Here is an 11,645-nt window from a genome sequence, read left to right as displayed (position 1 = left end):
ATCAATGGTGTTGTGACAACACTAACTATGTTGTGTTCTTGCAGTAAAGAGGCCTCCGATGATCATGATACAGCCGGAGTCTGTCACCGTCTTTGGTGTTGAAGACTTCGTCATGAACTGTGAAGCCACCGGCAACCCTTTACCCATGTTAGTCATCACACACACACATCCACACAAACACACATACTGAAGATGCTGTATTAATAATGGAGGAGCTAGACACTGGTTATCTTTTTAGACAACTGGGAACGGTGACCTTCCCTGTCCTTGTTCAGCTGACATCTACATATTAGTATTACACGAGAGCACAGCTTCTCCCCGTCAGAGTACTCACTTCAACAAGGGATAAACGTCATTAAGCCCTCAAGCAATCTTTTCAGAGTGTCTGAGCTGCTGCGAAGTGGAAAACTGCTCCAATTGCCAAGGAAAAGATGAATATCGCAATTACACAGCACTAGCTCATGAGTCCCAGTGGGGCATCTCTTGGAATGTGTGTATCAATTCAGTGACATTTAAGGACATCTCATGTGTGTTCAAAAATCTGCTTTTCCAAATGCGTTGAAATTGTTTTTTTTTATGAAAACTCTCCCAACAGCGTAACTTATATATTTTTTATTTTCTCAAGTTTCCGATGGACAAAGGATGGAGAGGAGTTTGACCCAGGCAGTGACCCGGAGCTGAAGGTTACTGAGCGCGCTGGCTCATTCGCTTTCTACACACTCAGTAACACTATGGAGAGCCTGAAGCCGTACCAAGCCAAATATGTCTGCTACGCATCCAACGAGCTGGGGACTGCCGTCTCTAACGAGGCCACCATCAGCAGTGACGGTAAGAACATGCTGATGGCTGATTAATTCTACAACAAACTGACCAGTTACTGAGACAGAAGCATTACATTTTGACGGGTTAGTTGAATATTCTAATTCCATCATGCATGAGTATTTGCTGATTTGTAATTATTTCGCTAAAGCCTTGAGAGACACACGCACCATTTAAAACAGTATCAAACCAATCAAACCTCCTCTGATATTTTCTCATAAGGTTGTATCACATAGGTCTTTTATAGATGTCAATTTCAGCGTTAGGGCTCCTGTAAATGCCTTCAAGGTCCAGCGAGGCGCGTGGTTGTGGGTTTTTATCAGCAATAACAAAGTGATATACAAAGCTGTGATCGTAGCCAGCGTATAAACCTTTGCCTGTACCCTGCTTTATAGAGAGCTCATTTGTTAGCAGATGGAGGCTCACACCGAGAGCACCGCCACCCGGAATATAATTACATGCAATAACATGATAATCAGCATCTACTTACATTCACACATGCACAAGCACACACATGGGCCCCTGGGCAAAAGTAAAGAGCACCTCTGTGCTCATCCACCTGTGTGACTGGCTCTCTCCTGGGCGACCTCCTTCCTTCACAGTTTCCCTGACAACGGTTTCCCCAGAAACGCTTTTGAGTTGATGTCATGTGAAGCGCTCTTATGAAGCTCCTGTGGGGTTATCAACAATGGGCGGAGGGGAGGTGGGGAGAGGGAACACACATGACTCACAAATCATTTTACATCTGCAAGACAAAAGACAAGCCGATGTCTTCTTCCTAAAATGCTTAAAGTTCCTCAAATGGGGTTTTTCAAATAATACCACTGATCAACTACATTGTTTGTTCAAGTTGACTGTGGGATGTGGAATGCCCCTTGGCTTTACACTATACATGTGTGCGCAGGTTTGTATGTTTTCAAGGATTTAGGGTATATCATACAGGACAAAACAGAAGAAAAACATGCACATTTCTGTAGTGCATTCTTTTCATTTGCTTCAGGAGTAATGGAAAAAGAAGCAAATTCTCTGTGTACACAATATGGGTGACTTATCAGAGAACATCAACTTTGAGGTTTGATGCAAAGTTAATCAGAACTACTGGCCGATAAATGTTCATATGCCACAGTCACTAGAGCAACTCTTATACTGTATGCCCATAAGTGTTTATCCACATAGACTAACATGTGTGAGTTTGATCTCATTTGCCTCCCTGTAGTTCCTCCAACACAGCAGAAAGAAAAGAAGGGTAATGTGAAGGCTGAAGAGGGAAGCAGTGCCATCCTGAAGTGTAACAAACCACAGAGCTCTATGGAGCCCATCATACACTGGATGGACTGGAGTAAGTACATTACCTTTACATCTCTCCTTCCATTACATCCTTCCTGTCTCCTAAATAGATCTGCTACTTAGACTATCTTTCTATCCTTTTAATGTCCACTCAAAGTGAGGTAGTTGATTATTTATACCTCAAACTATAGTATCTTTCCCAATGTCTGGAATATCCTTTCATGCATTTATCTGTTCCTGGATGTGTTTTTTCAAATGTCTTTAGTACCTTTTGTAGGCTGAGTGGAGTCTATTGTTACCTCTATTCTGGGACGTCTCTTTATCATCATATTTCAATTTCTCTCATCCTATTGTATCTCTATGCCTAGCTCTTCTATTTCCTCTGATTATTTGATCCTCTTGTTAAGCTCCTTATTCTCCCTCTCTTGTTTCTCATTTCTCTCTCTGCCACTATCTGTCATCAATGTCTCTCATTTCCCTTCTCCCTCTCTCTACAGAACTACGCCATATCCAGCTGAGTGAACGGGTGGTGGTGGGGAAGGATGGCAACCTATACTTTGCCCATTTGACAACTGAGGACAACAGAAATGACTACACCTGCAATGTCCAGTACCTTGCCACTCGCACCATTCTGGCAAAGGAACCCATCACCCTGACTGTTAACCCCTGTGAGTTTTGCTCTAAATGAAATGACTGGCTTAAAGTAAACCTGACTCAAATGACCTGAGCTGAGTTGCAGAAATGCATCTTCGACCTTTAATACTGATATACAGATAGGCAACAATGGGCACATTTCATGACTTCCCATGTAATAGCTCTAAAAAAGCTCAGAGGGTCAACAAAAAACATTAGGATGCATTGTCTGGGAACCAGGGCTCTATGAACCAAATTCCATAGTTATACATCAAAAAGCCAAAGTGGTAGGTAGGTAGACCAACCGTCTGACAGACAGACATTTTCCTCCCTAGATATTCTGATCATTTGGGCGACTCAAACTATCCCATCATTCAAGGGTGGTTTTCACTATAAGTAATGTTTTTTTTTTGGACGGACACTATAATTTACATTTTTTTACTATGTTCAATCTGAATTTACTTTAAAATAAAAAAATTCTATATTGATTCTGACTTTTCTACATCCAACTCACAGGTTTATCATTGATTTGAAAAAAAAGATTATTAATTTACCCCTTTTAGAAGTGAAGATATAGTCAATTGTTCTGGGAATGTCATTTTCGGCTCAACTGGTTAAGAACAAGGTTACAATGCCCCTTGAAACATGCATTTGTGTTAGTGTGTATAATACTCTCATTTTGAAATATCCTGGACAGTTTGACAGTCACATGTCTTATAAATCTCTTCATACTGTTTTGTTTAAGAGAAATCTGTTAAAGTAAAAACTATATAGGTCTTTATAATTTAACAGCATAAATAATATGCTAAATCGTCAGTATTAAAATGTGTTTGCGACCAATGGAGTCTCATAGTTAAACCAAAGTCAACTCAGCCTCATGTGGGGGCATTTTGTGATGACCACAGCAGTAGACGGTCCCACAGCCGGCAGGGGGCCGTCACCTCCCCAGCCCAGTGGTAATGAGATGCATCTCACACTGAGACGTGGCTGCCAGCATCTGTGGCCCCACTAGAGGTCAGGGAGACGAGCACATGTTAACATGAGACCTCTGTGTGTGTAGGAAGTCTGTATGATGATATGTTGTTAGAAAAGTCTTCTCCACATGATTCCACACCCTGCATCAGTGTGTGCGTGTGTGTGAGTCTCTAAAGTTGCTGCTGTGTCAGCAGCACAGCAATTTGAAAATTACCCATACATATTTATGAATCGTTCTTTGTGTTTCCGCTTCTCTTTCTCTAGCCAACTCCGTACTGCGGAACCGGAGGCCCCAGATGATGAGACCTACTGGAAGCCACAGCACTTACCACACCCTCAGAGGCCAGACCCTTGAGTTAGAGTGCATTGTCCAAGGCCTGTGAGTTTCCATCAATCAGAAAAACTTGAGCCACACCTTTTAATCAATCTTACCTGCATCTCATCCATCTCCTGCCCCTCCTCCTACCTCCTATCGTTCTCTGTTTAATGTGTCCTCTCCTTCATCCACACACTAACCATTCCTGCTATACCTCTTCCTCTCCTCCCTTCTCCTCTTCAGTCCAACTCCTAAAGTTTCATGGCTGAGGAAAGACGGTGAAATGTCCGAGTCTCGGACCATTAAAGACATGTTCAACCACCGCCTGCGATTTAGTAATATCTCAGAGAGCGACGGAGGCGAGTATCAGTGTACAGCTGAGAACTCCCAGGGAAGGTCTTACACACTTACACCGTAACTGTGGAAGGTATGTCACACAACCACACACACACTTACATGGGTGGCAAAGGGAAGAAAACATTTAGTACTCCCTGTGACCAGTAAATAGACCTTGACTTGTAAAATGTATGGAGCATAAAGTACACAGAACAGTAAAGCGATCAGTTGCTTCATTTTGGAAAATGTGACAATTTGTAGTGTGTGACTCATCAATCTAACGAAGTACTGTCTTCTGTTGTTTTTCTTACTGTGAATTGTTTTGCTTGTAATGTGTATAATGTATATATTCTGTTTCTTCCAGCGGCTCCTTACTGGATCAAGGAGCCATCCAGCCAGTTGTACGCCCCAGGCGAGACTGTCAGGCTGGACTGCCAGGCCGACGGCATCCCATCACCCACCATCAGCTGGACCATCAACGGGGTTCCCATCTCAGGTCAGTGCATACACCCATAATGAAAATACATCACCACACAACCCTGTGCATGTACTGACTGGGATATTTTGTAATTAAAAGCAATCGACAAGGACTCAAGACGTTCTCTGACAGCAAGCGGGTCTCTGATCTTAAAAGATGTCAACTTTGGAGACACTGCCATCTTCCAGTGCCACGCCTCCAACAAGCATGGCACCATCCTCACCAACACCAACGTCTATGTCATTGGTGAGTGTTTGTTTCCTTCACTTATTACAGAGAGTTGTGTATCTGTGTTTGTCTCATTTCTGATTGTTTGTGTTGTTTCAGAGCTGCCTCCCCAGATCCTTGTTGAGGATGGGAATACGTACACATTTACGGAGGGCAAGACGGCTTTACTAGAGTGTGAAACCTTTGGCTCTCCTAAACCGAAAATCGTATGGTGAGGCCCATAACCCCATTATTTGTATCCTACTGTGTTTTATTGCAGTTTATTTTATTATGTATTCTAGGGTGTCGTCTGGCAGATTTTGATTTTAACACATTTCAAGGTGGTGACACAATTGCGTGGGCAGCTCATCGCATAAATTAACAGAGAAATACTGTTACATCTGGAATGTGAATGTGAATTTTTGTCAATGTGGCCAGCCTAAAATGAGTCTTTATTATTTATGTTGAATATCGGTTCAAAAGGTTTCTAATGGGTGTTTTGGGGTGTGTGTCTCTTCCAGGGAGAGCAGCAGCACCTCCTCCCTACTGGCTGATCCCAGAGTGAACCAGCTCACCAACGGGGCGCTGGAGATCTTTAATGTCACCCACGATGATGAGGGCTTCTACACCTGCTCCATACAGAACACCAACTTATCTGTCAATGCCGAGCTGGAAGTGCTTAGTGAGTGGGCACACACACAGACTCACACACACACCCTTTGTGTACCTCATGCAGCGTGTCTCAGCTTTCTGCCTGCTTTCTCTTTCAGACAGGACAGTGATCGTGTCACCTCCACAGGATCTGAAGGTGCAGCGTGGGAACACAACAATCTTCACTTGTCTGGCCGTTGTCGACCCCAAACTTGGCCCTCCACAAATTCAGTGGAGAAAGGACAATAAAAAAATCTTCGAGTCCCCCAGTGATGGAAAGTAAGACTCAAATCTACCCATTGGAGATTGAACAGAAATGAGCATAATGTCAGACATTACTAACAGGATTATAATTGTTTAGTTGTTTAAAGTCCAATCACAAACAAGGGATACAAATTAATTAATAAACATTTAATTTCTTTACCCCTACATAACCGTTTTTATCTTTATTTTCCCAAACAAATATATAAACTTATCGTTAATGGTCAAATGAATAAATCAGGGGTTTTCAAATATGGAGACTGTGGGCCTCCTGTGTTTGACCTGACTTCAGACTACACCAAATACTTTTACAAAGGTCTTTCCTAAGGCATTGAATTGTTTGACTCTGGGAAAGTGGGAAACAGTAAAGTAGGAAAACTGAAAAACTGTATCCCTGTAGCCAAATCACAGACATCTAGGCCAGTGGTTCTCAACTGGTGGGACCCGTTTCGAGTGGGTCGCAGATGTGTGAGTGAAGAAAAAAATCATTTAAATTTATTTTTGGAAAAAAAAATCAAAGTTTTATTTTGAAGGCCCGATTTTCTAACGCTGTGCATGCAGTAGGCGTTGGACTGGAAGTACTGGAGACCATAAACGGTTTTGAAAACTTCTGTCACGTAGTGATCATCTTCTCAATAAAACATCTGAGCTGATGTTTTTCCGAGTCTTCTGGCCAATCAGAATCAAGATTGTCCCCACGTAGAATAACTTCGCGGTATAACTACTCTTTATACATCCATGGGTACAACTTCAGATACAAATGAACACGTAATGAAATATGACCCCCGGTTTGATGATTGACAGGTCACAGAACAATGGGAGCTATCTACCCTTACCCACAATTTAAAGTAATTCACACAGACTATCTCCTCTTTGCTCTTCTCTCTGTGTGGAGCAGTAAGTTCAGCTGTCAGAACTAAGTGAAAAACAAACAATGGCATAAAATATTATTAATATGTCGGGTAGTAATAGATGTATTTATTTTATTTTCAGAGTGTACCAGAATGCGTACAGTAGTTTATATGTTGGTATTTCTAAAAATCTCCTGGGGGACAATCCCACCAGACCCCCTGCTGGGGTTGGGTTTTCAGCTTGTGTGCCTTACACACAATACAGTTCAGCTTTGATTCCATCATCTCATTAAACCTTTTTTAAAGCATACTTTAGTTCTGTGAAGGGATATATGCACTGTACTTCACTTTAATTAATATTGTCTGCTGAAAAGCGTATATATATTACAGCACGATTTTTTGTTGAATAGATTGAGTGGTTCAAAATTTCGGGTCGCGATTTATTGACAAAGGAAAAAGTGGGTCCCGAGGCCTGACCAGTTGAGAACCACTGATCTAGGCCATTCAATAGTAACATAATATGTGTTCACTTTCATTCACTTTTTGCCTCCTTTGAAACATCTGGTATATGATTACGAATTACGAGGGGATAATAATTATGACCATATTTCCTTAGATACATATTTGATGGACCAGATCTGAAAATCACCAATGTGGAAGAAGAAGATGAGGGCTTGTACACCTGTGACGTCATCACTAAACTTGACTCGGCTGAAGCCAGTGGCACCCTCTCTTTATGGGGTAGGATTTCTGATACTGTATAATGCTCAGTCATTTTCCAAATGAAGTTTTCCTATTTGTTAAAACAAGCAATGTGCAGGTAGTTGTGATGATGATGCTATCGTTGTCCTTCTCAGATCGACCGGACCCTCCTGAACTCCTCCAGGTCACTGAACCTAAGCGTCGTTCAGTCACCCTCAGCTGGACTCCTGGGGACGAACACAACAGCCCTGTGCTAGGTAATTACAGACAAACACACACACACACACTCAAACGTTGACGCATACACATGGGCACACATCTGTCCCTTTCACTCTCTGTTTTTCTAAAACCGCTTCTTTGTTGAAAGGGATTTTTGTTGTGGTTGTAATTTCTCCTGCTGTGATCCTGCCTCTTTCTTTAGTGTCACTGAGTAAGGGTTTGTATTGCCTGAGACACACACAATACTCAGACCCATATCATTTATGTCCCTCTGGCAAAATGAAAGGCAGCTCTGTTTTCATTAGTTGTGCAGAATTATTATTTGATCTGCAGTATCAGACTAATATAAAGCTCAAAGTGTCTCGGTATGAGTCTATCTCCACTGAGTGTTCATTTATGTTTCTATTGATCCTTATTGTTCACATCCTGTCCTTCTCCATCACTCCTTGACTCTTCGTTTCTCTCTCTTCAGAGTATGTGGTTGAGTTTCAGGACCAAGGTTCGAAGGAGAGTGGTTGGGAAGAGCTGAAGAGAGTAATAGGAAAGAAGTCTCGTACTAACCTCCCTTTGTGGCCCTACATGTCATACCGTTTCCGCGTCATTGCCATAAATTATGTTGGAAAGAGCAGTCCCGGCGAGCCATCCGAAATCCACAACACACCTGCCGAAGGTTAGAGTCACTGTTTTGTCACCACAGTTTTTCATTCTCAATTCAATCCCGACTGACACCACAATGAACTTTTCTCCAATCACAGCTCCAGACAATAACCCTGCAGATGTTAGGAGTGAGTCCATAGACCCAGACACTCTGGTCATCACCTGGGAGGTACTGTACATCTGATACGTGAACATACTAATTATCTAAAGCAACAGCATCACACACTCAAAGAAAGCATTGGTGAATAATTGGTTGCTTTTGCTCTCACTACAGGATATAGACCAACGTAACTTTAACGGACCTGACTTCAAGTATCGGGTGCTGTGGAGGCGAGTGGTGGGCAGCGGGCCCACCTGGCACACCAACTACACAACCACGCCACCATTCACAGTCAGTGGCATCGGCAGCTTCTCTGCCTTTGAGATCAAAGTTCAGGCTGTCAATGAGGAAGGGAAGGGACCTGAGCCAGACCCTGTCATTGGTTACTCAGGGGAAGATGGTATAAAAAAAATAGTTTTCCAGCTAATTGTCTTTACTGGAAGAATCTCTCCTTCATTCTCACCCTCCTGTTTGTCTTTCAGTTCCATTGGAGGCTCCAATGGATGTGGCTATTGAACTGATAAACAGCACAACCCTCAGAGTGAACTGGGCAGCGATAGAGAAAGAGACAGTCAGAGGACACCTGTTGGGGTACAAGGTACTGATCCTGTTATCCTTTGTTGTTGGCCTAACTTATTCAGCCTGTCCTCATGAATAATGCATATGTTGGATTTACAGCAGAGGCAGCCAGATCTTAGCCTGGCAAGGGCTTCAGAGCGCGGAGCTCGCTTTAAGCGTGCCGTGTCGTGCCGTTCCCGTTTTTGGTTGCGCTTCCACTAGGCCTCGTTCCGGCCCGGCCCGGCCCGGGGCCACTTTTTCACGTCTTTTCTGGCCCGAGAAAATTGTGGTTCTATCGAGGCCAACAAACAGGGCTGAGTCGGGCTGAGTATGCTAAACTAGAGAGAGGAGCGCTGGCAATGGGGCTACAACTACAACAAGATGAACATATTTGACCGTGATTTAATTGTAATACACGTTTCAAAATGATGCCGAAGTAACAACATACTGATACCGGTTAGTAAAAACCATGAATTAATGCTTTGACAAGTCTGCAGACAGACGGCAGGCGAAAAACCTTTTAAAATGCGTGTTTTTCTAGATGGACATTGGCTAAGCTAACGCAGTATATGCTCCGACCGTCCACACTCACAACAACGGCCTATACAGACATAAATAAAGCAGCGACTGTATTCACCATGACACAGGCAGTCTGTGGTTTGTACTTGTTTAACTTTTGTCTAGTTTCTGAACATATATGAGGAGCTGTGAGCTCTGAGTGCTAACAGCTAACGGCTGTGTTGTGTTTCTGGAGTTCTCATTGAAGATGACGTCACGGCTCCGCCTACACTGCGTTACTATAGTAACTACCCAAGTTCCTAAACTGTAATGGAAGCGCAGCATGAAGTGAGTCAGCCCTGTTAAGGCCAAGCCGTACCGAGCCGTACCGAGCGTGGCCGAGGCCGACCGTGTAGTGGAAATGTGCCATTTGTTTCAAGGTTGTGACAAGAAGAGCCTTTTATTTTTATTTGAGATGATATCACTTTCAGGATGTATCCCGCTCTGGTCCCACTTCCTCCTTTTATCTCTTTTGGGTTATTAATGCATCAGCCATTTAACACACTTTATCCTATTTAAATCCCTTTAGAAAACACTGTTTTATTGTCATAAGAAAATAACAACAATGAATTCCGGCATTTGTGGGATGAAAATATATTACGTTATATATATATATTAAGCTGTGGTCGGGGACATTATAAAGAGAGTAACAAATCTGAATTTCAGTGATTACATTTACAACAAAATAACTTTGATATTTTCTGAGATAAGAAAATCATCTAGGCTAAATTCTTTCAACTACAATGGCCCTGACACAATTAATTTTCGGGATTTAAAAAAAATTGTTTAAACGTTCAAATTCCCAAACCCATGACTTTCCTTTTTAACAATTTTATCATAACTGATTTTGTTGCGCCAGGTTTACGTGACTAGAACCGGCTCCAGGGGCCACCACCGAGGGCGGAGGTCCAGGGAGCCGGAGAGCCCCATGGTGGTGGAGACCGCCGAGGAGAAGAAGCTGATCAGTGATCTCAGACCGTACTCCCACTACGACCTGGCTGTTGCTGTGTTCAACAGCAAGGGAGAGGGACCCCCGTCTGAGATGCTGTCCTTCAACACTAGCGAAGGAGGTGAGAATGAGAAAGAGAGGAAGAACCGTGTCGAAAGAGGGATGGGGTGATGTGGCTGAAATGGGGGGAGGTGATGGATGAAGCAGGTGAGGAGTGAAAGACAAAAGCAAAGGGAAGGATGGATAGTGGATTACAAATTGCACTGTTATGCAGATATTGGCTGAATGGAGGTCAGTCAAGAGAAGGAGGGGGATTATTGAGCTTGCACTTGTTGGAGGAAATAGTTGACAGGAAATCAAAACAGTATTATAATTCCTTTTAAAGGCCCCATGTCATGGCCATTTCTACTGATCATAATTTCATTGTTGAGGTCTACTAAAATAGATTTATATTGTGCAATTTTCTCACATTGGTTTCTCATACAGCATCTCTGTATAGTATGTGTATTCACTCTCTATCCTAAACGGCTTGTTGGAGCTCCTGCCCCCCCCTCCCTGTAAGCCCAGTGGCCGTCTGCGAGACAGCGAGACACAGCGAAACCCAGCCCGAAACCAGCCCGAGCACACACACACACACACCCGCAGCCTGGCTGGGAGTTTGTGTGTGTGCTCACACACCGACTCACAGCCTCGCCGCGTCCCGCCGTCTCAGGCGGAGAAATCGGCGGAGCTGCAGCTGAGAAAATATTGAGTGTGTGTGTGTGTGAGGAAGTCCGCGGATTGGTCCATTTGGACCAATCCACGGACTTAACGTAACGGCTCCGCGGACGTAACGTAACTATACCCAAATACGTCACTATACCCAAGAAGACAACAATGGAAAAAGAAAAATCTCCACCGAGGCGTTCTGGGGCAGCATAGACAGGTCTTTTCTGTGTTACAGTTTTACTCGCTACAGGGTGTACTTTGAGGGTTTGTGACTCTGCAGACCGTTTACATGCATAAAAAGCTACATAACACACAAGGGGACGGGTAATAACCAGAAAAGCAAGACATGGGACCTTTAAAACCATGTGCATTTTAATGAG

At 43.2% G+C, this 11,645-nt stretch overlaps 1 protein-coding gene across 1 annotated transcript in view; it reads left to right on the top strand.

Annotated features, from left to right (window-relative positions):
* The window catches only part of l1cama (L1 cell adhesion molecule, paralog a), a 44,209-nt gene that overhangs the window by 25,680 nt on the left and 6,884 nt on the right, over positions 1-11,645 (top strand). The window contains 19 exon segments of the mRNA XM_034144605.1: positions 45-147; positions 626-828; positions 2,036-2,158; positions 2,604-2,774; positions 3,979-4,093; positions 4,274-4,428; positions 4,431-4,457; positions 4,731-4,862; positions 4,944-5,090; positions 5,172-5,283; positions 5,573-5,733; positions 5,822-5,981; positions 7,431-7,555; positions 7,672-7,773; positions 8,208-8,405; positions 8,491-8,561; positions 8,667-8,892; positions 8,975-9,090; positions 10,468-10,678. Of these exon segments, the coding sequence (XP_034000496.1) occupies positions 45-147; positions 626-828; positions 2,036-2,158; positions 2,604-2,774; positions 3,979-4,093; positions 4,274-4,428; positions 4,431-4,457; positions 4,731-4,862; positions 4,944-5,090; positions 5,172-5,283; positions 5,573-5,733; positions 5,822-5,981; positions 7,431-7,555; positions 7,672-7,773; positions 8,208-8,405; positions 8,491-8,561; positions 8,667-8,892; positions 8,975-9,090; positions 10,468-10,678 (2,658 nt within the window).

The sequence above is a fragment of the Trematomus bernacchii genome, unplaced genomic scaffold, assembly GCF_902827165.1.
Source record: "Trematomus bernacchii unplaced genomic scaffold, fTreBer1.1, whole genome shotgun sequence".
In the NCBI taxonomy this organism is placed as follows: Eukaryota; Metazoa; Chordata; class Actinopteri; order Perciformes; family Nototheniidae; genus Trematomus; species Trematomus bernacchii.
Note: the sequence above shows the minus strand (reverse complement) of the source record. Positions and strands in the feature narration are given on the sequence as shown.